This window comes from Manis javanica, chromosome 13, assembly GCF_040802235.1.
Source record: "Manis javanica isolate MJ-LG chromosome 13, MJ_LKY, whole genome shotgun sequence".
Classification (NCBI taxonomy): Eukaryota; Metazoa; Chordata; class Mammalia; order Pholidota; family Manidae; genus Manis; species Manis javanica.
The window spans coordinates 1,366,080-1,392,831 of NC_133168.1; the positions used below are offsets into that span (position 1 = coordinate 1,366,080).

The 26,752-nt window shown below is 44.2% G+C and overlaps 1 protein-coding gene across 4 annotated transcripts in view; it reads left to right on the forward strand.

Moving 5' to 3' along the window:
* The window catches only part of AK9 (adenylate kinase 9), an 89,284-nt gene that overhangs the window by 33,668 nt on the left and 28,864 nt on the right, over positions 1–26,752 (forward strand). For 2 of the 4 annotated variants that reach the window (XM_073220798.1, XM_073220796.1), the window contains 14 exons: positions 172–267; positions 353–457; positions 2,862–3,010; positions 3,738–3,824; positions 6,941–7,097; positions 8,258–8,372; positions 11,371–11,444; positions 12,556–12,714; positions 16,071–16,160; positions 16,780–16,980; positions 17,312–17,415; positions 21,351–21,563; positions 24,717–24,977; positions 25,893–26,017. In XM_073220798.1, coding sequence (XP_073076899.1) covers positions 172–267; positions 353–457; positions 2,862–3,010; positions 3,738–3,824; positions 6,941–7,097; positions 8,258–8,372; positions 11,371–11,444; positions 12,556–12,714; positions 16,071–16,160; positions 16,780–16,980; positions 17,312–17,415; positions 21,351–21,563; positions 24,717–24,977; positions 25,893–26,017 — 1,936 coding nt within the window. Of the gene's footprint in view, positions 1–171; positions 268–352; positions 458–2,861; positions 3,011–3,737; positions 3,983–4,065; positions 5,553–6,940; positions 7,098–8,257; positions 8,373–11,370; positions 11,445–12,555; positions 12,715–16,070; positions 16,161–16,779; positions 16,981–17,311; positions 17,416–21,350; positions 21,564–24,716; positions 24,978–25,892; positions 26,018–26,752 lie in introns of those variants that run through there. The other 2 variants (XM_073220797.1, XR_012124668.1) reach the window with 2 other exon arrangements.

Sequence of the window (26,752 nt, forward strand, 5' to 3'; positions counted from 1 at the left end):
CTCACTCTGCCCAGGAAATAGAGGCTAGGACAGCACGTGATTCAGGAGGCGACGCCCAGAGGGTCAGAGCCCACGCGCACGTCTGTCCGGCCTCGCGGTAGAGGACATAATTGCCAGGCCGGTCTTCCCACCCCTGCACCTTCGTTAGCGGAGTCGGTCGCTCTCTTCCAGCCGAGTCAGCTTCCAGGGAGTCAGGTAAGGAATCTGACGAGTTCCCCAGTGATGCGCGGAGAAGCTTGGAGGACCTCCCCGCGCCCGCCGAAGGAGGTAGGGGCCGTATCACTGCTGTCGCTGGCCCGGCTTCCCAGCACAGGCAGGCCCACCGAGAAGGCATATCGCTCTTCCACTGCAGGGTTCTCTCGTGAGTCCCAAAGAGGAGGCTCTTCCCTGGACGGCGGAGAAGCCCAGACGAAGTCAGGAAACGCCCTCAGTGATGAAGCGGCCAAAACGGATGACGGTAGGCACGTGAACACCCAACGCCATGCCTACGGCTCTTGCCTCCACTGACTTTATGTTTTATCATGTTTACATTAGCTTAAAAGCTCAAAATTACCCCCAGCACTGGAAACTTCAAGAGGAAAAAAGTTAGCTTCTCTCTTACAGATTTAAACCAACAGTTATAGACCAGAAATAGATTTACTACAATGAAAAAGAAAATGTAGAAACCACGGAGTCTAATGTGATTAGAATCTCCCACCAATTTTTTTGACTATTTCCAAATGTGACACAGTCATCATATCGTAATAAGTTATTTTTTTAAAAGCTCTCTACTTTCTGCAATGTATTGGAATAAAAACATCAACCCAGAGTTTTAGCTGTGAAATGTTAAAATTGAGTGTATCTACCTTATAAAATCTTTCCATTCACATTGGAACATAATTGAGAGCATACAGTGTAAGCTGTTTTTTACCTTTTTCTATTTATGACATAACATTTGGAATATATTACTTCATTAGAAATATTTTAAACCTAATTTAAAAATACTGTACATTTTCCCTCTTCATAGTTAAGAGTTTTAACTAGTTCTTTATGTTGGAAACAAATTACTTTTCTTTTTTTTTTTTGCTATTACAAATAATGCTTCAATGATTTTTTTAAATAAAGATTTGTCTGCAGTTGCTCATGTAACAAGTCTGAAGCTGCAGTCAAACTGCTTTGCAGGGAAGTAGTTTCACATCATGTTCCCTCAGTGACGTACAAAGCATGTGTCATTGTGGCCTTAGTATTTTCTCTCTTGAAGTATTATTTTAGTTTTTGTTTGACTCTTTCTGAAGTTTAATATTTTAATGTTAACTGTTTCTATTCTTCCCTGAGGTGACCGCTTTTCTCTTTTGTCCATTTTTCTAATTTATATCAGTTATATGGTTTCTAGATAAACTTTCTATATTAGTCGCTTATTTTTCATATTTTTTTCCAAATTGAGTGGTTTGTCTTTTAAATCACCTTGCTGTTTTCGAAGTAATCTTTCATGTTTTCATAGTCAAATCATTACTTTCCATTTGTTAATTTCTTCCATTTACTTTCAGCCTTAAAAAGTCTTCCTCTCAACCCAAGGTTTATGTTTACATTCCTTTTTTTTTTTAATCAGTGCAACCTTTTCGTAGTTAGTTTTTAAATGCTTCATATTGTGTGATTTATTGTGTCATATAATGGACAGCTGATTATGCTTGGTTTCTCCTGATTCCGACGGATGCTTATTTCAAGGCTTGTGGGAAATGAACCGAGTATGGCTAAACTTGTGCGTGGCCCTCCTCGCCCAGCACACACACAGGCACAGAAACACCCCAGAAGAGCCCCAGCCATCATATCAGTGTGCCTAGCAGGAAAAGGGAAAAGGGAAGGGACAAAAACCGGCACTCCACCCAGTTGAGGTTTTCCTCTTTAAAGGGGTGACAGGAAGACTCACGAGAACTACTTGCGTCTTACCTACCAGCCACCCAAGCTGTAAGGGCAGTTGGGAGATGTGCTGATGGTAGCTGGGCACTGCGCTGAGCCCTACACAGTCAGGGTTCTGTTCCTCAGGAGGAGGAGAATGAATGTTGGTGCACACCGGCAGTTTCCAGAGCAGTCGGCATCTTTGCCTGGCTCCTTCTGCCTCGTCGCGCCCCCCTTCCCTAAGCCAGGGGAAAGCATGGGTCCTTGCCTCCTCCACTCCGGCTCTCCAGGAACTGCCGCCTCCGTCCGTCCCTTAGAACGGACTTCTCACCTCCTGGCAGGGAGGGCAGCAGGCAGTTGGTCCTCGAAGGCCCTTTGGGGTTTTCTGGCCCGGAGCAGTTGGGGTCTGGCAAGGAGCCTGACGGGTGGAGCCTTGGGGCGGCCTGCATGGCTGGAAAGGCAGAAGTGGGGGAGCCGGGCGGGCGGTCAGTGTCCTGCTGCTCTAGGGGAGCGGGCGAGCACTGACCGCATGGTCAGCCGCGTAAGGAGGCACACAGTGGGGCAAGAAGTGAGAAAGCATCCTGTGCCACCCTCTCTTCCATCCCTGCCAACTTGCTGCCCACCTGGCCTCTCACTGCCCCCTGAGGCCTCATGCGCATGATCGGAAGTGTCCATCTGGTTTTCTGACTCTCCCCTCGGTGCCACGGCTTAGCTCAACCCCAGGAATCCTGGGCCCATGCCTATTCCCCCGGCTTCTGGGTTCTAACTCCTGGACAGAACTTTCTTCTCGACTCGTTCACTTTCATTCCCAGGCACTGGCGTCAGCCCCTGCTCTCATGTTCTGTGACTCCTGACCTCACATTCCGCCCTCGTGTTTCTCCCGTCCTGTTGCATGTACTGGGTTTGGGTATCAACAGTCGCGTTCTGCTGCAGTTGGCTTTGTCCACTAAGATCAATAATGCATTTTTTAACTTACTTTACTTTAGACTCAATTGAAGACACGATAGAAGAGGTGACTGCAGGTCACCCACAGGTCCTTTCCATGATAGAGGAGACTGTAAAAATGACAAAGGATATGAGTTTTGAAAACCCATATGAAAAACATGCTGAAATCTTAGAGGAAGTTCTCCAAGAGGTAAGAAATCCAGGCTGTTGGTGTTTATCACTGATTTAACAGTGACTGAGAAAATGTTAACTTAGTGTAGCTATTTTAGAGTCTCATGTAACAGCATCAAAATCCGTAATTTTTTTTTCAAATTCATATACATTTTATAGTTAATGTTGTTCTGTGTAATGCACTCCAGTGAACAGTTGCTTATGTTCTCCAGTAAACTTTCCTTTATCAACAATTATGCAGTATAATTTTATAGCTTTAAAGTTAATTCCGTTCATTGGTGAAGAGACGGTATATATGAAACCAGCACAAATGGTAGATATTTCAACTCTGAGCTGATTAGTTGTAAACCAAGACAAATTTCGCTCCCTAGCTAATTAATTTCATCATCCAATCTAAGGGGCAAGTAACACCTCAGAGGCTGTGTCCCACCTGTGCAAGTCGAAAGGCTTTTCTTTCATTTATAAACACAATATCCACACAGGCCTGTCTTGTAGACCTTGAGTAAGCATTCAGAGCAGAAGTCTAAGACCACAAATCAGTTTGGGGCTCCTAGTGAATTTCTTCTGTATTTTGAAAACTGTGTAATTTTAAATTATCAGGTAAGAAGAAAAATATTTTGCGAGAGTACAGAACCACTCTGTAATGCACCAGCTGGGCACCTCGAGCCCCAGGCTGTACCCAGAACGAGTTGCCATTTCTTTCTGAGCTTCCCAGGGAGATCTTTCAACATCTTCTGCATCCCCAGGTTTTCCTGTCATCAGTTCATTCCTCCAGGATCACTCTGAGCACCTACCGCTTACCCTGTACTGCGCTGGATCCTACAGACATGAAGGTGAATTAGCCACAGCTCCGTCCTTTAAGGAGCTGGCAGTCCAGTGGGGAAGGCTGACGTATGACCCAGGAATTGAGTTACCATGTGCTAAGCGATGGGACATGTGTGCAAGAGGCAGGAATTCCATGGAGGTCAGGGCTACCGTCTCTGCCTGGGAGGTGAGACATGCAGGTGAGGGTGTCTTCAGCACTCTGAAGTCCCGTCCTCACCCTTCCCTGAAAATTTCTTCAATTCTCTTCAGAGTATATTCCGGAGGCTGAAAATCTGCAGGGAGTCCTCCTGGGCCTTCTGATAGAGGAATACGTGCCGTGTCTTCTGGTGGCAAACGGCAGCTCAGGGGTTTTGGCATCAAAGCTCCTATCAGATCGTCTCTGTGTGGAACCTGTCATCCGTCCTGTGATCTCTGTGATACAAAAGCTATTTGTGAAATGTAGCTAGATTTGAATCTAAAACTGCTCCAAAAAACAAGGGCCTTTTAAAACAAAGAAGTAGCTGAAGAGATACGCTGCTTTATGAAGTCTTTTGCTCATTTTTTCAGATAGTCCGTCTTTTTTTTCACATGTGGATCCTTCTGCAGTGAGTCCTCTGTTGGATATATTGCAATTATCTATAATTATCTTCTATTTTGAATAATAAGAGTTAATTTACTAAAGTGCAATTTACCAACTTCTTCATTTACAATGAGTGCTTTTATGACCCAAGGTCAGAAAGATATTCCTCCAGGTTTCCTCTGGAAACTCTGTTTTGCCTCTTATGTTAGATCGAAGGTCCATTAAGAATTAATTTTTGTGTATTCAGAAAAATATCCAAATGGCCAATAAGCATATGAAACAGTATTCAGCATCATTAATCACCAGAAAAATACAAATTAACATCACAACCCAACAGGAAAGGAAAAAATATTTAATAATGTTGGTAAAATTATCTATTGGACAAAATACAATTCAAAATCTCATATCAAAATAGAAGTATATTCCATGTAAATTAAATAGTTAAATAGCTAAATGTAAAAATGGCACTTTTTTTTAACTAGATGGCAGCATCGTGTCACTGGAATGACCCTCCTGCTGGTCAAGGACTCTGGGCACAGATGAACTCGGGAAGCAAAACCTCAGTAGAGAGACTAGTTAATAATGAGTTCTTCCCAATGAAAAAAATCTCAAAAATCAAAATTTCAAGACAAAGGCCAAACTGGGAAAGTATTTATAATAAATATGATATGTTAATTGCTTAATATAAAGATTTCTTACAAATCAAGGAAAGTCTAATACTGCAATATAAAGCAGGCTAAAGATGAAAACAGATTATTTCATCAAAGAGGAAATGAAAATAGTTAATTGAAAAAATTTAAATTCAAATTGCAACAAAAGTATGAAAACTAAAACGAGATACAAGTTCTCACCTGTCAAATCGGCAAAGATTCTGAAAACATCTCACGATCCGTACTAGTGAGGCCATCACCACAGGCACACAGAAGTGGAAACGATGCAGATATTTGGAAGCGACGCGACGGTGTGCCTGAGAAGCCCCACAATGGGCATCGCCTCGTTCCCTTTGACCTATAAACACACCTGCTAGGAATCCAGCCTAAGGACATACATGACATTTGGATAAACATTTATATTTAAAAATGTTCATCACAGTATGATGTTAAAATTATAAATGATGTAAATGTTTAGCAGTAAGAGAATTAAACAAATTAAGATTTATCTGTTTAAAGAAGTATTATGAAGCCATTAAATTTTTCTCAAAAAAATTTGAGGTAAACTAAATTATATTGTGTTTTAATTTTCATATCTTTAAAACTTGGGCTGTAATGTGTCTTATTAGCATTTACGTTTCCTTTTTTTCTATTGTATTGAGTTATATTTGGTATATAACATTGTATTAGTTTAAGGTGTACAACATAATGATTTGATATATGTATATATTGTGAAATGATCACCACAAAATTTAGTTAAATCCATCACCTCACATAGTTACATTTCTTTTTTCCTTCGTGTTGAGGACACGTAAGAGATATCTCCTCTCTTATCAACTTTCAAATACACAGTACGGTATTGCTGACCATGGCCACCATGCTGTACGTCAGAGTCCAGGAATTCTTCATCTTGTACCTGGGAGTTGGCGCCCTTTGACCCCTTCACCCACTCCCCTCCTGCCCGTTCTCCGTTTCTGAGTTCAGCCTTTTTGGAGTCCTGCTGTCAGTGAGAGCAACAGTATTTGTCTTTCACTGACATTTCACTTACATTTCTTCTTTACAGTTTTGTTCTTTTTTCCTCCTAATTCTCTTATGTTAAACATTCCAAAGTGTTTTAAAATTCTTGTTTTCAAAAGAGTCTTCATTGAGATGGAAATTCAAAAGGAATTTAAATTAAGTTAAATTAAATTATTAAATTCTGCAGAGGAAGAGGGTTCTGCCAGCCTTCATGGCACCTCTGCCCTTTGACTCGTAATATTCTGTGGTTACCTGATGGTGCATAAACTTGTTCAAAATCCTCCAAATTGGGGTAGTCACAGATCTACATCACTCATTTCCATACTTGTGTTGAAGCTGTTGCTGCCGGGCCAGGTCAAGGGGCGGGGGTGCCAGAATGCAGCAGAACTCCTAAGCACCTGCAGGGTCCGCGGTGGCCCAGCTGCTCCCTGCCGCTTCCAGTGACCGTGCGAGCGCCTCCTTCTCTCTCACGCCCAGGGACGAAGGCAGAAGGGAAACCAGGAGCATCGTGCCTGGAGAAGGAAGCTGGACAAGGCCCTTACTGCTCAGGGTGGTCCACGCACTGCAGGCACCTGGGGGCGTGTTAGAAATGCAGACTCCTGGGCCCCACTGCAGACCTGAAGCTGGATGCAGATTCTGTGCTGCTCGACAACATGTCACAAAACACACAGCTCCATTTATTTAGAGGCTTTGCTTCCCGCTCTTAATTTGTAAAATGTAGAGCCTTGTTGCTTTAAAATTAAGTCTCTCTTAAAACTAAGTGGCTCTTTTTGTTTTTCCTTCTGAATCAGAAGAACTCAAAAAATACTTGGGTAAAAGTCCACAATGACATGCTAAGGTTGCACCCTCAACTCCTGCAGCTGTGATGGAAATATCAGTCTCTCTAATTTTTTCATAGGTGGCTGAAGGAAACAAGGAGAGGTTCTCTGGCACCCCGAAATACAGAGGGTGGGTACTGGACAACTGCCCTGTCACAAGAGAGCTGTGGCTGGCCTTGATGGAGAAAGGAATTGTTCCTGATTTAGTAATCTGCTTGTCTGACACAGAAAACAATGGTTGGTAAATATTTATCATGTAATTTGAAAGTCAAGTTTTTATTGCTGATAATGTTTTTAGTTGAAGAACAAAGTGGAAAACTCTCCCCCATGACCCCAGGTACACATACCACCCCAGCGATGCCTTCACGAACTATAGGTACAGAAGACGAGGCATTCACCCACCACACAGGCGGCCAGTGCTGGTGCGGGGCTGCTGGATATTCTATGAGGCCCTTGTGATGTTTCTTGGGAGCGGAAATTTTAACACCCCCTTCCCAGTCAGCTCTATAACTTACTAGTGAAAACGAATAAGGCTGCGCATTAACACTATGTGTTCCACCTTCTTCTTCTCAAATGGGAAATATTAAGTAGGTAAAGATAGCAGAACTAAATTGTAATTATTCTGTTACTTTGTACAAAGCTATAGGAATCAAAACAGTATGGTACCAGCATAAAAACAGACATGTAGGCCAATGGAACAGAATAGAGAGCCCAGAAATAAACCCACACATTTATGGTCAACTAATCTTTGACAAGGGGGCCAAGAATATGTCATTTCACCTCTTAAGGAACTATATTTGAAAAGAGTTTTCAAGGGGAAAATGTAATAAACTACCTTTTCCTGTTTTAGTTATTTCTACCATGCCAATATATACCTTTTAAAAAGGATTTAAGATGATGATCTCTTAATGTTTAAAGAATCTGGACTCTATTTAGATGAATACTTAAAGGAAAATGTATTGGGTATATGCAGAAATAATTTCTCATTGTTAATTTCCAAAATACACTTGACCCTTGAACAACTGTGGGTTTGAATTGTGTGGGTCCACTTTTACACAGATTTTTTCAGTAAATATATTGGAAATTTTTTGGAGGTGTGCAAGAATTTGAAAGAACATTTCATTTTCTGTAGCTTACTTAATTGTAAGTATACAGTATGTAATACAGAATAACATACAAAATATGTGTTAATCAGCTGCTTATGTTATCTCTAAGGCTTCCGGTCAACCGCAGACTGTTAGTAGTTCAGTTTTGGTGGTGTCAGAGGTTACACTCGGGTTCTTGACTGCGCAGGGGTCAGTGTCCCCAACCCCTGCGTTGCTCAAGGGTCAGCTGTGTATCTCGCTATATTTTATAGAGCTTCAAAACTAATATTATTCTCCTTCTCTGTATTTCAGGAAAATGTTTACTTAACAGACTGTATTTAAAGAATAAACTTGAAATTGACTTAAAGATTTTAGAAAGATTATCAGGTGAACTACAAGAGGAAAAAAAAGAGCAAGAAGCAGCGAGGTAAGAAACTGCCCCACATGTGGTAGGAGGGTTAATGACTCTCTTGTAACTGTTAAATATCTACTGGTAATTTACACTCGTGAAATGTCTTTAATATCAAGATTGTGATCTACCAACTAGACCCAGTCCTAATTCATACCAAGAAAGCAGTGATATCACAAATTCTTAGAGAATCTCTCAAGTACAGAGTTGTGGGTATTTTCATGCCCCCAAATCAGACTTGTTCTAAATCAAATGTCAGCTCTGAAAACACACTGTAAAGAACTGAGAGCAGGTAAGATTGTTTTTGACGCATTTATCTGTGACTTAAATAATTTTGCTATTATCCACAAATTGAAGAAATAATATGATAAAAGTACACGAAAATACTCTTGTGTGATGGAATTAAAGTCCAAAGCCCGACCACGTTCTGTGTGAGGAATAGTTATTCTCTAGTCTGGGGGCAGTGAAGAGCTTTTTAAAAAATGAACATTAAAAAAGTTTTTAAATCCGACTATCTGTGGCCAAGACTAAACTGTAAAGAGCTATCAAGTTCTTCAGATTAGAAAACATAGCATGTAAAGAAACTGACTGCTGAGCCTTGCTCTGTAGACCCTAAACAGTTTAATTTGCCCCCTGGGATTCCCACTTCGCTAAGCCATTTAAGAACTGAAAGTCTGTCTTAATCCACTAAACCACCTCAGTTAATCCCCCAGCGCTCCTCCTTTTCGCCCCCAGGTATTGGTGGTGCGGCCTGACTTAGGGCTGCTCTTTAAACTCGGGGAGTTACGAAGCTGGGAGAGGGGGCTAGTGAGGATGGGCAGATAACGGACAAGTGTGTATAGAGGATTCTTTTCAGCGTTCATTACTCATCTAAATTAGCCATTCCTTTGGAAACTTAACGCAAAAATATATGAAGTAATCTGCTTACATTAGTTGATAAAATCACTGATATATTGACTAAAAAGTATTAATTCAAACAATAATTACAAACTTGCTACATTACTTTTAGCTTTCAAAAGTTCTATTACAAATAGAGCTACAATCTGCTAGGATTTAAGGGATTACCTAATTTTTTCACCAGTATATGAGAAATAGTCAAGTATTTGAGAACAGATGAAAATAACAACTTAAGAGTAAAACAAAGTTCATGTGATTTCTAGACTGAAGGTCTGGCTGCATTTTAAGTAGATAATTTAAAATACATATACATCTATAATTTTTTTTTAAGGAAAAAGATCTCCACTTTCTCCCAGCTCTCTACCTTTGCCTCTCTTTTACCATATGGAATTTTCTGTAATATCAATTTTCACTTCTTTTGAATCTAAAGTTTTACAGCTTTATAAGCTTCTTAATGGCCAAAGACTTGCCCAGATGAAAGCAGGCTCCTCTACATTTCTATATGTTGTCTTTAAAAATTCCACATGAGTATTTCAAAAAAAGATATTTTTCATATACACAGAAAATACAATGTAAAGGAGTTAAAAAGAAAAACAAAAGATCAGAGGTGCGTTTAAAGGCCATACAACTTGGCTGGAAAAGAGGTGAGATGCAGAGGACTGAGAGTTATCCCCCGGGCCAGCACCCCGGCCCTGCTGAGTTCCCCGTTTCTGCAGGTCAGCGGCCAGACGCACCTGTCGGAGGCGGGGCGACTGCTGCCGCCGCCCTCGGTCACCTCTCCGAGGGCTCACAGAGGCGGCCAGAACCGGCGGCCGAGTCCCTCCTCCCTCTAGTCGGGCTCAGACGCCCCGCAGCAGCGCGCCGGGAGCCGGGTCCGGGGTGGGCAGCCTCCTCGAGGAGCCCGGCCCCGCTAGGCAGAGCGACACAAGGTGGGGACGATGTGCAGAGACAGGGCCGGTGGGAGCGCAGGGACCTCGAGTCATGCCAGGGCTTGAGGCCGGACCGCGGCCAGAGAACACCCCCGCTTGGCAAGGGACCCTCCTGTCTGGAGAAGAGGTGTGGTGACGTTTTTTGGGAGAATATATGTAACTAAATGTTCACAGGACGGGGCAGGCAGGGACACCAAGGATGCTGAGTGGGAGAGAGTGGCGGGCCTGCAGAACGGCCTGAGGAAGGCCCCCGAGGGTGCTGCCCGTAGAGAGGCCACGCCTGACTCCTGCCTGCCGGCAAACGCTTGCTGCCGCTTTGGGCCGTTATCTTACAAGATGCAGCCGACATCCTTACACATGTTCTTCGTGCAGTAGCACGCCTGTCCCGAGAGCTGGCCTGCTCCATGTAGAATATCTAGGTCAAAGGCATACACATTTCAGTTTTTAATGAATATTGCCTGTCTCCATCTTTTACTAGCCTTATACCTGTCATCACCATTAAGGCAGGCTTAGTGCTCAACCCTAATGAAGAACAGATTCCCTCCTGTTACTTAAGCTTCCATATTCCAAGCCTCCTTAAATCATTACTATGTCAAAAAGAAAATGAATCAGACTAATTTTTCTGATTAAAAGATAAATTTACAAATTTTTATTCATTATAGAGGATTTTTTAAATGTAAGAATAAAGATTTAATAAAATTTAAAACTTTCAGAATGCCGCTGTCCAGAGATAATTCCTGTTCGCCCTTGGACTGGCTTTCTTCCATCATTTCGCCATAGTTCATATACAATTTACCACGGAATCACGGCGGCGGCGTGCATAGATTTCCATTACACCTTTTTTCACTTAACATTGTACTGTAAACATTTCTCAGTTAATCAGAAGGGGAAATGGTACAACTTTCCCCATTTGTCTTTTCAGCATGCAGTTAGACTATCCTTTGTCAATTTTCACAGATTTCCTAATTAATAGCTAGTTTTCCAAAGTATAACATTCCAACTTTTCATATATAAAACACTGAAAATTAACTGGCCTCAGTATGAGCAAACTACACATTTACACTGTAAAGCAAAAAAGTATAAAGAATATTATACCTAGTTTATTTTTACTGCTATACACCTTCAGATCCATTAATATTGAGATGCCTGAATTTCCAAAGATAATTAAATTTTGGACCTTTTCATTTCAGAAAAGCCAGAGAAGAGGCATTGAGAATGGAAGAAAATCAAAGGCTACTGGAAGCTATGAATGAGAAAGCAAAAGGCAAACACAGATTGATATCACTAATCATCTGCCATTGAATTTTGTATTGTTAGAGCAGGCAACTGCGGGATTTCCAGGGACTGACAGACAGGGTGGCATGCCTCAGTCTGCCCATGAGAGGCCAGGTCTAGGTGGAGGCCCATGAAGTACTTATTCGACCCCCTTTCATTCTCTGTGTTCCAGCTTGGGTAATTAATTGTAAGGTCACTGGAGTAATGGATCCATAGGAAAAGACCCCTGACCCAGGTACCTTCCCCACCCCACCAAAGAGGGGCACAGAGCAGACAGCGGGGGCAGCAGGTCTGAGCTGTGGCCCCATCACTGATGGCTCACGGCTGCTGGAGTCACTGCTGTCAGAGGGTCCTGCAGGTGTGCGCACAGGGCCACACTCTTCCTGTACCCCTGGCTTTGGTCTGAAACCACCATTCCCATTATAGAAGAACTTACACCAGCAGTTTCTTTAGGACAAATTTCTACCCTGGAATCCACGGGTGAAACTCCAAGGCCTGTGAGCCTGAGTGGGAGAGGAACTACAACTTTATTTTCACCACTTTAATTGAAATTTAGTATTTCCTTCAACTAGCATTTAATGTAGGCAACAAACCACAATAATATAAAAAGGACCTTGACTTTGTCAATTACTGATGTATTTTATTTCCAGTGTTTTGTACTATATTTGAAATCCATTGCGTACTTTATACTTACAGCACATCACTGTTTGGATTAGCCCCGCCGCAAGGGCTCAGTAGCCACCCGTGGGAGTGACTGCGCACCAGACGGTGCAGGTCTACCTGTCCCCTTGCTGCATGGACATTTGGGCTGCTTCCAGCCTGCTGCTGTTAACAGTGTTTGGGAGGCTGTGAACTTCCCCTCTTCGGCCTTAATCCTTGGGCTGGTGCTCACATAGCACTCTGAGCACATGACCATCACCATTTACCACTGCCTTTTAATAGATAAAATATATCAAATGAAACTTCATTAAACCCCTGCTTCAGGAGGGAGGGGCCATTCCTTACTTTTTGTTTTGGCCTCAGCACTTAGAGTGCCTGGCCAATTAAATGTTTGTTGACCTAAACTGAATGATAATTCATTTCTTCTCATTTTTTTCTAGAAGTGGAAGTGACTGAAATTGAGGCTGAAGAAGAGATTGAAGGTGAGGAGTCTGAAGTTCATGAAGAGTCTGAGGCCCTTGAGGTCGCCAAGGAGACCCGAGGATCCTTACCCGAGGGGTCAGAAGTGTCCAAGGGCCCTGAAGTAGAACCGGAATCAGGTTAGACTCTATTGAGGGCCGTGCCCTTAACTCCGCCACGCCCACTGCTGTGTCTGTGCGTGCGTGCGTGCGTGTGTGTGTGTGTGTGTGTGTGTGTGTCTGTGCTAATAAAATGGAAGCAGGCTGCGGCTGGACAGATGAGCCCCCGGACAGCAGCCACGTCCAAACCCCACGGCTCAGTGCGGCGGGAAAGCTCTGCCCCAGCACCGGGAGCAGGGCCGGCTGCGTGATGTGGAACACACTGTTCAGAAAGCAGGAAGAAACTGTCATTTAAGGTACTAAAATACAAAGCTTTTTCTTTTCTTCCATGATCTGTCTGTCTGTCATGGTGCCTCTTGTTTGCCCTTTAATGCCATTGTAAGTAAAGAAAAATTAAGAATTTAAGTTATTAGCATGATTCTACCACTAGTCTTTATGTCACACAATGCCATTTTTAAATGAAATATAGGGCACTTAACTCATATACAGAACCTACCAAATTACAGAATTGTATTTCACAGCTCTGCATGCATATACATTTAATTCTTACCAGAATACTAAGTCAGTTTCGTGCACAAAAGTAACTCAAGTTTTTATTTCACCTCTTAACATGACACACATCCTACCAACACTCACCGCCTCTAGGTGCCTGATGATGAAGGAGGGTCTGAAAGGAACAGGAACCCCGGTCAGCTTGTCCTTGCCCTTCCCCCTTATCATCGTTCCCAGCCTAGGTATTCAGCTGACACAGGAAGGGGTGTGGTGGGGCTCTGTGGTCGTTCATGTCTCTGAATGCTCTCACCTTCTTCTGCATTGGAAGCAAGTTCTAGTTCAAAGGGAAATCTCGGTGTCTCAGGCTGTGAGCACTGTCCCCTCCCCTGCCACTGAGTCGCACCTGCTCCCACACCTCAGGTCCCCTGACGCTATGCTCCTTGCTCGTGCTGGGGCACCAGGAATGTTCATGAGAATGAGGTGCAGGGAATGACAGATACATGCACAGATCTCTGCTCACATGCACTGCTCTCCCAGTGGAGTCCCTTTGGGTTGTGCCTACAAAACCCAGTTCCCAGACGGTCACTGGAAAGCTCCCAGTGACAGCTGAAAAGCACCTAGGCGAGTGTGAGGCCTCTTTCAGCAGGTGACTCTGTGCATGCGCACAAGCCCGCTCTGCCCCAGAACCAGCTGGGCAGGTGGGTGGGCAGGCCAGAGTCACAGGCCCAGACAGGAAAGCAGGCTTAACGTAGCATGAGAGGGCACCCTCCCTGCAGCCCCGCAGGGGAGTGAGGCCCAGAAACACTTTCAAGCATGGTCAGTGCTGGATTAGAAGGTCCTAGGCACCTGCTGCGAGATGCCAGCATGAAGCAGGTAGGGCCTGGGAACCTGCTGTCAGCTGGTAACAGGGCCAGGATAAGGGGCCATTTTATAATAAGAAATCTCAAGCTCGCCATGGATCATTTTTATCACGGAAATTGGCATTCACTTTATGGGACAATACAAAAGCAGATTCCTTGTGCCAGGCAGAGGAGCTAGCAGGATGGAACACGCAGTCATCGATGCTGTGGACGGAGGACCCTCCTATACTTTAGCTTACTTAGAAGGCCGTTTCCACGGTTTCCCGATGGCTGTGTGTGTGTGTCTGGCCTGTGCGGAACGTGAGTCTCAGAACTGGGACAGACTGTGGTATGAGAAGTTAGGCAGGTAAGTAAGTAGCCTCGCTCTCCCTGAAAGCGTCTGTGCTGGTCTGTGTGGGAAACTTGCTCACATCTTCCAGGAAAACCGTTTTCCATCCTTGCCTTCAGCAGTGATACTGGTTGAGCTCCTCCTCAATTTCGCCCCACCTACACCCACAGCTGCGACCTCAGCGCAGCACCGCCCTTCACTGCCCCCTGTGCCTTCACTGTGGTCTTCCCGTGCGTCTCCGCGAGTGTCGTGATAGAGTGAGGAAATAGCAGGTCCTGCTGCTCCAGTGCCATGTGAACACAAGTTAGAGTAGCATTTAACAGCAGATGATAGACTTACATGTGCCCTGTATCAGTTGTTATTCTGGTCCATGCCCATTTGTAAATTTAGGAATATTCTCCATCTGTGGCCTTATATGACTGGGTATTTTTATGCCATATCTTACCTAGCAAGAACTGTATTTTCAGTGAGCCATAGCATGCACGCTGGGGGTTGAGTTTCTTCTCTCGTCCCGCCGCAACAAGAGTTGAAGGGCAGAGACACAGCAGTGAAGTGGAGTTAAGGCTTCATTCCAATGCCCTCCAAGGGAGGGGCCAGCCAGAGTCAAGGTCAACACAGGCAGGTTTGCTTGAAGAAAGCAGAGAGGAAGGAAAAACGGAGGGAAGGGAAGCGCACTGAACTACTGCTCAGCACAGGGCAGTCCCCTGCCAACTCCTAGAGCCAGGCCCACCTGGCACCTGTGTCCGCTTGAAGCTGCACAGCCTGGGAACTAAGCCCCCATCACCCCAGGATTTGGGGGAGCCATAGAGCTGAGTGGAGTGAGATTATGTTCTCAGAACTTCCCAAAGGCAAAGAGGAAATTTTCAGGTAGGCTGCTAAGGAGCACGATCATGCAGCTGAGGTCCTGTCCTGGTCATCCAGGCGACAGGAACTTGCCAGCCCAAATCAGAGCTCTCAGGGGCCCCGCCCTACTTACCTGGAGTAAAACAGAGAGTGACACACTCGAAGACAGGGGGTTGTGGGCAACCTCAGAGAGGAGGAGGTGTGCTTAAGGGTTTGGGTCTGGGGTTTTATAGGGCCTTTGGGTAGGGGTCAGCGTGAGGCATGATGTGTACAGGTGACTCATAATTCCTTTGAAGTTTTGTTTTAAGAATAGGGTTATTTAGGTGACTGCATTGGCCTGGATCTCAGTGTTCTTTATTCGCATAGGTTTGTTTACACTTCCAAGAGGTCTGTCTGCTGCCCTGTTCACAAAGTCACTTGAGTAAGGGGCAGGAAGAAGAGGAAAAAACAGCATATAGGTTAAGTTAAAGAATAAAGTGGACCTTTTTTCAGGCTAAATAGATCTTACAGTGGCTTGATCTGACTGATACCATGCAGACAGGGGCCGCACTCTGATGCTTTTCCTCATCTGGAGAATGTCCAGACACTCCAAGTTGCTCCTGGCCTTTGGAATTTCAACTCATTAACTCACTGACTCTGGGAGTCCTCCCTGGCACCCTGGTTTTACATGGTTACCTTTTTGAGTACCATTTAGTGGGCTTCACTGGCTTTATTCTCATTCTACCCACTCATGTCTATTTTTCTGCCTAACATATACAATTAAACTGTGTTTTGGAATTTTATTTGTGCCAAAATGTTCATAAAGGATTAATGTTTTAAAATTCAAACACTATTAGATTTCTTTATTTTTATAGTATCCGAGCCTCCTGAGGACACTACAGTCAAAACAGAAATCCCAAAAGGATCCAAAGAGGGCCTAGAAATGAAAGAATTAACTGAAACAGGTCAGAACCTAAAATAAAAGTAGTCAGTACATAAAAGTGTTATTCATATTCTCTTACAAAGGGTCCAACCCCTTATTTTTAGGCCTAGTACATACTTTCTACCTCTTTCTATATTGTATCACAGTTGATGTGTGTTATATTCATTTAGCTTATTACATTAAAAGTGTATCTATTCTACAGCATCTCACTACGCTGACGGCCGTGACTGTAATGGGGTTTGTGGGGGGACTTGGTGAAGCGGGGAGCCTAGTAAGCCTAATGTTCTTCATGTAATTGTAGATTAATGATAACAACAACAACAAAAAGTGTATCTAGTCAGCTTATAACACTTTTTCATCAGATTTTATTGTATGCATTTTATTAAAAAAGTTGCTATGTGAAATTCACGTTAATTATCCAAACAATTTGGATTCTATTAATAATGATTCATCTGCGACCAATACAAGGAACAAAGCATTATTAAAATATGAATTTGTGAATGCATTTTTTGCTTAGAACACTGAGTTTATTTCTTTGAAATGTTTTAAAAATATTATAAAGTATGAATTGTTTTGGCAATATGGCTAAAGATACCATGTTTGAAGCCTCTCTCTTCTTTCCTTTAACCTTTATTCAAAAGTCGTACTGCCTGAGTTTCCGGAAGATGCTTACCCTGAAGTTCCCGAAATGCAGCCAGTTAAAGATCAGATTAGCTCTTTCAGTGACCTCTGGAAAACACTGGAAGTGACAGTCAACGACTCTTCCGTTCAAGTCTTAAACTTGGAAATTGCTGGCAAAACACCAGAGGAGCTACTTCAAAAAGCCGCCGAGGCACTGGAGAGTAAGGGCCCAGCTCGCCCACTGTCAAGGGCAGCCGGTGTCATCAAAAGCACTGCGGAAGCCTAAAGCCCTTGGGGTGGTTCCTGAAGTGGACCGTTCGGTACACCCTGGGACGGTACCTGCAACATTTCACAGCTCTCAGCCCAGGCACCCACCAATCAGGGCAGCGCTGGTCCAGACAGTGCCGCCCGCCTGGCCGCGGTCACTTGACGAACGTGTAATGCGCTGTTTGCGTCTGAACTGTAATGGCGTTTCCGTGTCTTTGACGCTGGGATATGCTGGTATCCTTTTACACTGAACTTACCTTCCCGATGTTTCTCCTTTTTTTACAGAACCTTTCCAGTATGCGGCGTGGGAGTTGGGTACCCAAGACTATGATGAAGAGACGGAAGACTTCCAGGCCGAAGCCGAAGTGGATGCGGAGCCGGCAGAGGAGGTAGGCGCCCCTCTCCGCTGTTCCTTGACCTCGGCCCCGCCCCCGCCAGTGCACCGGGGATTAGGGACCGGAAGAGGGGGGAGGGGGGACAGCCGCCTGAGTGTCGCTAGAAGCAGAAGCGAAGCAGAAATGCATTCAAGCAAAAAGGCAGCTTGTCCTGCCAGAGGCACTAAGGTGGCGAGGCGGGATGCCCGTCGGCGGCAGGGGAGAGATTCTGCGCGAACCGACCTCCCGTGTGGACAGAGGTGAGGGAAATGCTGGACGGCGGTGGAGGGGGGTGTAGGCAGGGGGCAAGCAGGGGGCAAGCAGGGGGCCCGCGGACTCACGGAAATGGAAGCGTCCCAGCGGCTGGCCGCTGAGAGTGCGGTCGGGCCGGCCCAGCCGTCGGAACGAGGAGACGGGCGCACGCGCCCTGCGGGCAGGCGGCGCTGGGCCCGCAGTGAGGCGGCCCTGCAGCCGCGGATTCCCCGAGGCCCACCCTTCCGCGTGGAGCGGCCCGTCCCGGGCCGGGGCCTGCGGCTGGCGCGGACTCTGCTAGTGTTCGCCCACGCCCTCGCCGGTTTTCCCAGCCCTGCCAGCTGTACTTGACGTGCGACATGGTGTGACCGCCGCGGCAAGGCCGGTCCACACAGCCGCGCCTCGTGTGTCCGCAGCCTGCGCGGCGGCGGGAGCATTTGCGATCTGCCCTCTTACCGCCCTGGGCACGTGACGCAGTGCCGTCCGCCACGGTCGCGCTGCTGTTCGCCGGCCCGGGACTTGCTGGCGTAGAACTGGAAGTTTGTACCTTCGACCGACATTTCCCCTTTTCCCTCACCCCTCAGGCCCGAGGAACCACCATTCTAGTCCCTGTTTCCGTGATTCTGTTTTTTAGGTTTCACTTATCAATGAGTCTTACAGCAATTTCTTTCTTTGGCTTATTTCACTGAGCATAATGCCCTCACGGTCCACCATGTTGTCACAATGGCAGGATTTTTTTTATAGCCAAACAGTATTCCATTGTGTATATACCACGTTTTCTTTAGCAGTTCATTAGTCAGTGGTCACGTCCTTCTAGGCCAAGGTTGAGGCCTGGTTGAGAAGAGGGCTCAGGGGAGCTTGACTAGAATTTGGTCAAGGAGAGAGTCTTTGTCAATCCTGAAAAATGGAGTAAAGAATGTAGGTTACAAATCCTTATGTACAAAATAACATCAAATATTATGAAGCAAAATCTTGGAAATGCAGAGAATATGATGCCACTACAGGACACGCCTCTTGGAAACTGACAGCGCCTGTAGGCGAATGATCAGTAGGGCCGTGGATTTGGGAAACACCCTGCATGAGCTGCTCTAGTAGCCGGAACCTGTGTGCCCACCCGCCCAGCCTCCTGAACGGTCACGTCATAGTTCACGAAGAAATCACAGTGAATTGTAAGAAGCAGAAATCTTACAGACCACATTCTCTGATCGCAGCGCAACAGAACAAAAATTACACCACTCTCCCTCCCCCAGTTATAAACCCTTGAGGTTTACAAAATACATGCGTACATTTTCTTTCCAAATGCCGTGAGTTAAATAAGAAATCAAAATGAAACTACATTTACATTTCCCTGTATGGCCCCGGAAGATGACTGGTTAGCCAGAGACGGGTAAGATTCCTCAAGGGAGGAACAACCTAAGACAGGCACAGTCGCAGGGGGGCCATCAGGTGAGAAATTGGGGATCAACAGTGGTGAGGCTTAGAACCTCACCCCCCTGTTTTGAGAGAAATCTTCTGCATCCGTGGATGTTTTGTTGCCCTTGTCTAGCTTGGATTAGCACATAGTCTACAGGCACACACCTGATCATCTACATTTGCCCTCTTACAGCACTAAACTATGTTTTCTACCTTTATCTTGCATCTACCTACCACTTCAGCATTTTATTAAAATAATAATAATAATAATAATAATAATAAGGGAGAAATGTGGGATCCACATAAAAATCAAGTATAAAAATCAAACGAATAATCATATCTGACCTGAATGTTTATAGTTCATGAGGCGTGATCAAAACCGAAAGTTTCTGTGATGACTGCCCTTGCACTGTTCACCATGTAAGAACTTATTCACTATGTAAGAATTCGTTCACCATGTAGGAACTTACGCTTCAGAAGATTGGAGACTTGAGTATTAGGCTTGGGGTTGATTAATGATTGTGCATTGAGTCCCCTGTACAGAATTTTATTGTTGTTAACAACCATTTGATCAATAAATATGAGAGATGCCCTCTCAAAAAAAAAAAATGAAACTACAGATTATTTTTAAATGAATGGTAAGTGAAAGATCACATATAAATGCTTTGTGATATGGGAGAAGTAGAAATTAAGAGTTGCTATATTAAAAAAATTAATACCCAATAATACTTGAATTCTAGATAAAACGTTTTTGTGTATGGTATATACCTACACTAAAAAAATTTTTTTATCTGAAATTCAAATATAACTGAGCGCCTGCATTTTTATTTCCCAAGTCTGGCAACCCTACTTTAAGTGCATGAATTACAAGAAAGATGGGGAAAAATTAATTAAGCATTCAAGGACCTGGAAAAAGGTGCAGCAAAATAGGCCAAAAGAGAGGAGGAGAAGAAGGAGATTGAAGGCCAAAAGTAAAGTAATGCGGGCAGGCAAGCTAATAAAAACAGTAGCCCTAGTTTCAAAAAATGAAAAGTTGACTCACTGGCAAGAGCAATAAAATAGACAAACTTCTGACAAGTTGAATTACATTAAAAGAAGCAGCAAATAACACTTGAAGCAGAAATGGGTAGAAACGGGCTTGTTTTATATTACAGGGACTTTATTCTAATAAAGGATTTTCAGAACATTAATTACTAAAATTTGCTTAGGAAAAAAGTTAAAAACTGTACAAACAGAACTGATAGAGGGGAATTGTTGGTCAATTCCAATATACCTTTGTGAATTAGATAATTCTTAGGTTGTTTAAACTCTTCTGCATCATAGAAAAATATCAATACTTTCCAGGTCATTTTGAAGCTTGCCAAACTCTGATACAAAAACTGAGCAAGGGTTAGTCTCATTTTTGCATCTTTACAAAGTCCTTTATTATATCTTCTTTTGGGGAAAATAAGAGGCTTGTAGAATAAGCATGTAAAATATTATTCCGTTAGTATTTTTTTAAATGTTGTATTTGTTCCTAAATAGATTTCTATTTTTGCATGTATATTGGTAGGATATACTTAGAATAAAGGATCTGGAAGAATATACATAAAATTACAAGTATTAATATAGTATTTGAAGGATAAAAGGGGATTTTTACCCTGTGCATTATAATGGGTTTTGAATATTTTTACAAATTGCATGTATTTCATAACATAAAAAATTGGTTTTAAATGTACTTCCACTCCTTTAAGTAAGTTGTAAGAATCCTTAAAGGACTATACACATATAGTCTTTATTAAATCACAAATGAAAATATTTTATACATTTCCAATTGAACCAAGTGAAATTTTCCAAATTATTATTTGATTATGTATCCACTTTGTAGGAAATAAAGCAAATCCTGAGGTATCTCCCATTTCATTTTCAATGAGTAAGATGTTGTGACCCTGACTCAGCTTTTAGTTTTGGGGAATAATTTTATCTTAGAAATTGACATCACAGTGACCCTGCTCAGCACATCCTGGTGTTTTTCATACGCCTGTGTCGCAAGGCTCGGGACGCTTCTTCCTCAATGTTGCTTCATCTTTATGGAAATAAAGAAGCTTGGGATGTGAACCTAGAGGGATATGAGAAGCTGATTTTTTAATTACTTAAAATAGTGTAAGAACTGGCCTTTTGTGGACTGTGTTAAGGAGGTATTGTTATGGGTTAAATATTATTCAAGATGGATACTATTCTAATTCCCTTTTGTATTGCACCAAAATGCTCAATACTGTTCTCTAAACTTTGAATGATATTTCTAGAATGAAGAAAGAATCAAGGAGAAGAGGAGGCTCTTGGGAGATACAAAACACTTCTGTCCAGTGGTTCTCAAAGAAAACTTCGTCCTACAACCGGGCAACCCAGAAGAGGCAGCTAAATATCGAGAAAAGATCTACTACTTTTCAAGTCCTGAGGCTAAAGAGAAGTTTTTGGAGCGTCCTGAGGAGTATGTGGCTCACAAAGAACCACTCAAGGTGACAGCAGTGTCCCTATCCTGAAGGCTGCCCCTGAGCAATCCTCAGGGCCTCCGACCGACCTTCACCGGTTCGTGTGATAGTGAGCTCCCCAGTCCGATAGAAGAATACAGGGAAAATATCTGTTTCTGTAGTAATGCCTTGTGTCTAACCAATACTGAAAGTCTGTCTTTTAGCAGAAGTAAAAGGCACGGCTGAGTTGACTGGTTGCTGCGTTACAGGCAGCTGTGCTGGCTGGTCTCTGGGAGCAGAGAACCCTGCTGGCCCTGAGACAGACCTGGGGGCCTCGGGTCGGCGGCCTTTCAGTGGGTGACTGTAGAGGTGCGGTCACTCGGGGAAGGCTGCCACAGCCCCCCTCACATGCAGGCATGTCACGGGCACACCCAGGCCTGACCCGCTCACTGACTTTTAGGAGCAAGGGCTGCGCTCATTCAACAAATTGCAAGACTCTTATGATATGGTTTAAGAACTCTCCGTCTTCTCCTAAATTTGTGGGAACATTTTTTATTCTCACTTGTTTATCATCCTTAGAATAGTTTCCTACCTTCTTTAAGGATATTTATTGAATCCAGACACAAAAGAACAAATACTGTATAATGGTGATTTCATAGCGACAGAAAATAGAATAGTGGCTGCCAGGGCCTGCAAGAAGGAGAAAATGGAGTCAGTGTTTAGTGGGTAGAGTCTCAGTTTGGGGTGATAAAAAGGTTGTGGAGAGAGTGGTGATGGTCACACAGCATTGTGAATGTACTTAAAGTCACTGAATTATAAACTTAGAATAGTTAAAATGTAAAATTTTATGTGACATATATTTTACCGCAATAATTAAAGACTGTGTTGCAGTAATATTCCCTTCATTTTTAAAAATAAAGCGCACACACAGCTAAGCCAGCAGTAGAGAAGTCTTCACCTTTGTTTCACTTGCTCATCCTTTTCCGCGCTTCAGTCTCTTCTTTCTAGTGTATGTGATGTTTTATAACCTGCTTTTTCACTCGACCTTGTATCGGTGAAAGCTGATCCACTTCTACATAAGTCTTACAATGCTTAAATATTGTGACGTATGATTTTAACATCTGATTTTTTTGGTTAGACATTTCTTTCAGTCCTTCTCGTAGTGTGATTTTGTCATTGTGGACACGAAGTAATAGTATTTAGGGAATCTTTGGGCATATCATTCTTGGTTTCTCCTGAATTATTTTATTAGCATGACAGTGCCTTGGAACGGGATTACAAGATCAAAATTTATGATTCACAGTATGTTGTCGGTAGCACCCATGACCTCTTAAGCAGAACATAGAGTGCACAGTTTAAATTCTGGATCACAGGGCCATTCCCACGAGCCTCAGTTCTTCTGTGGTGCCCACGAGGTGTGCTGCCCAGCCCTGCTGGTGCCGGGCCCCGCACAGGCCGTGGCCTCCTGCCTTTTGCTTTGTCCCCTCTTAGCCTGTTTTGCTGCTTGTGATCCCAGCCTTATTTTACACAAACCATGTGGATCAGAGCCTGCCATCGGGGTGGAGATGCCACGGTTTTCCTGCAAAGCGCCCAGCGCACTGGCTCTGCCAGAACCTTTCCCGCCCACCGGGCCGCCTTACAGCCTCCGGACCCCAGACAGCTTGGGCCACCAGAGGTTTGACCCGTGCGTGAGTGAGGTCAGCACAGCGGTCCATCCCTGAGGGCTTTGCAGTGTGGCCCAGAGGTGCCGTGTGAGCCCGCAGCCTGTAATGCCGTAACGTCCTGTCTTCACCACGCGCCTTTCCATCTTGCATCGTTGATCTTTCCCAAGTCATGCACCGATCGACTTCAGTCTTATCACGTGCCCAGTTCTTGAACCCGGGAAGCACAGAATCTGAGTGGAGGGTGGGCTCCCAGCGGGGGTCCAGATGTGGTCGGCGAGAGCGAATGAATGCCGGGGGGCAAAATGGGCAGACATTCACGGCGCGTCTGCCTCTTGCTCTCGTGCGCTTGTCGAACCCTTGTTTTGAAAACGCCGTTATTTGGTCCTCATGTTTGATGATTTATACGAGCATAGAATCCTAGGTTGGAAATCATTCCCTTTCAGAATATTAAAGATCCCGCTTTATTGTGTGTAGCTTCCAGGGTCACTAGGCTGATTTTAATTTCTTTGTAGGTAAGCTTTATTTTCTAATATCTGAAAACTCTTAGAGCTTCTTCTCACTTTTTGTGTTCTTAAAATTGCCGGGTGTCCTTTTTATTCACTGCAGCAGACACACAGTGCATGTTTAATCAGCTGTTTTTCATGCTAGGGAATCCTGTAATTCCACAGTACCATTGAACTTTTCCAGCAATCGTATTTTTAATCTCTAAAAGCTCTTTCTTTTCTCTAATAGTTGTTTTTTTCAAATATCCTCATCTTTAGTGGTCTTCTTAAACCTCTTAAATTGCTTTAAAAAAATTTATTCCCTTATTCCCAGAGTTACCTGACCCCTCTTTCTTGCGTATTTCTGCGATACAGCTTTTCCTTTAGGTGCATCTCTGAACACTTCCCTCATGAGCCCAGAAGGTGCTGAGGCAGTACTCTTGCTCCCCTCTGGTGCCCTCAGCCCACGACTGCCGACCCTCTGAGGCCCACTCTTTCCATGTGTCACCATGCCCCCTCCTCCTCTGGCACCTGCCCACTTCACAGTCATTTCCCCCATTCACACAAGGCTTGGCTCCTGCTTCACCGACTCCCACCATTGTTCCCCTGTGTGAGCGAGCACCCAGCAGGCGATGTGAACAACTGGGTCTCCGCAGGTGCTCTGGCTGCAGGTCCCCTCGGCTCTGAGTGATGGTTACGGGAGTCGGTGAAGGAGCCCCCAGGGCCCTGGGACTAATGGGCTTTTTAGTTGGCAGAGAGGTTTTCTTTTAAATCATGTTAGGAAAGCATCTTTCATTCTTTTTAAATTAAAAATTTTTTTAAGGAAACAAAACTAATTTTATCTAATGCATGTTGGCACGTGACAGCCAGGTGGCAAGTGCTTGCTGACGTTCCCTGGGGCCCGTTGCCAACGTGGTGAGCCTTGCTATGACGTCGAAATGCCGAAACGTTCTTGGGGGTGTGGGGCGGTGACCCCGTCTAAGAAGGGTGGGTAGTAGCTTCGTGCCCTGCAAATCTCCCAGCACCTCCTTCTCCCCCTTCTCCCCCCGTGGCAGGCTCCCCCGCTGAGAATCTGCCTCCTGGGCCCCCGTGGCTCTGGTAAAACCGTCTGTGGACGGCAGCTGGCAAAGACATGGGGCATTTTCCACATTCAGTTTGAGGAATTTCTTCAAGAAAAACTAATGCTCAAAACTGAAAAGAAAATTGGGCCTGAATTTGAGGAAGAGTCTGAGGAAGAGCAGCTGTCCAGGCAGGAGCTCGAGGAGCTTGCGATCCGGGCCAACGTCACCCTCGGGGGAGAAAACGCCAGGAAACCGGTAGTGACACTTATACTCTGAGATCACTGTACTTATCGAATTGATTACTTTGGGGAAGTAGAGTATAAGCAGCATAAAAGTCATAAAGTTTCTAAGAAGGAGGGAAAAAGCAGCCCATCGAAGTCATTTAAAAGCCGCCCCCACGCAGGCTGCTGCTCATCTGCAATGGGAATGCTCAGTTCTCCACAAGCCCAGTAAAACCAGACAGCTTTCCCCAGCAAGACAAGGCACAGCATTTCTTTGGGCCGATGTGATTTGCTAAATCTGACCTAGACTAGAAGGTTCTTCACTATTGTATTCCATCTTCTGTCAAATGTCAGAAACATCAGCCCAGCACCAGTGGAGATCTCAAAATACTAATTTCTCATGACGGCTCATAAGAAAGTTTTCATGCATCTCTCATAGTTTCTGTGTGGGGTTATAAAGAGAAAGCTCTTAATTTGAACTCACTTTTTAACCATTTCTGATATAGGCAGACGCTTTTCTTCTCAAACGATTCCCCGTAAATGAATCCAGTTACCGAGTATATTCCAGATGACTGCCTGGCTGGCCCATTTTTAATCAGGATCTAGATTAAACAATGATAAGATAAATGACAAAAACCAGTTCAGCCTCACAGGTATGTGAGACAGAGGGAACAAGGTTTTAGCAAAAGGCAATGAGACAGACCCTGAAGCCGCGGCTGAACGCCAGTCACGCTGGTCCTCAGCCACTCCGCTGCTGTGAGAGATGTGGGTTAACCTTGAAGCCATACTAGTTATGCTTTTTTTAAAAGGGCTCAAATTTTAAAGTGTTTTCTGGCAACAGTACAAAAATGACCCGAGAAAAACAGGTCTCATCCTAATCAACTGTAGAATATAGTGTTACTTACTGATAGAGTTTTAAAGTTTTTGTTCTCTGGTTTTTTGTTTTTAGCCTGAAGAAGTACAGCTTACAGAAGAGGAAGATGCCATCAAAATGAGTCTAATGGAAAATGAGCCACTGCCTCCTGAAATCCTTGGGGCAATTCTTTCTGAGTGGTGGTTTAAGGAGCCAATACGGTATCTTAATTTGTATAGGATTATTCATTTACTGACTTCTATTTGATTTATTCTTAAAACTTTAAAATGTAATCCAACTTGAATTTTCTCCTTTTCTGTCATGTAAACTAGTGATTGTACACATTAGAAACATCTGGGGGATTTTAAAAAGTGCTGATGTCAGGGGCCCCACCCCCACGGCTGAATCAAACTCTTTAGGGGGGCGAGGTTGGGACGCAGACATTGGCACTTCTGAAGGACCCCGCTGATTCTGATGTGTAGTCGTGGTTGAGAGCCCCTGGCCTAACCCCATGTACGCTTCTAATGTGTAAACCTTCCTTGTAGCCTTTGATTGTAGAATTACAATCAACACCACTTAATAGCTGTCCAGGGCGTTATCCCCTCAGCAAAAGCCAGGAAAAACCTGACCCCAGACAGGATGAATTTAAGAATCTGCAGATCACCAGTTTAAGCTGTCACCTTGATTTCCGAACCAGAACCTCCTGCCTTGGTGCCCACAGTGGAAAGTAAAGGGGCAAATGCTTATGTGGGACCTACTCGGTGCAGGTTCTGCCCTACCATGTTTTATTCATATTAATTTACTTCATCCTTACAACTACCCTATGGGGTAGAAACTTCTTTATCTAATTTTGGAGATAAGGAAACTGTCATATAAAGTCGAAATAACTGGCCAGTTCCACACTCCTCTGGGGCCTCCCTTGTGCACAGTCGTTGACCTAAATGAGTCAGGGAGAT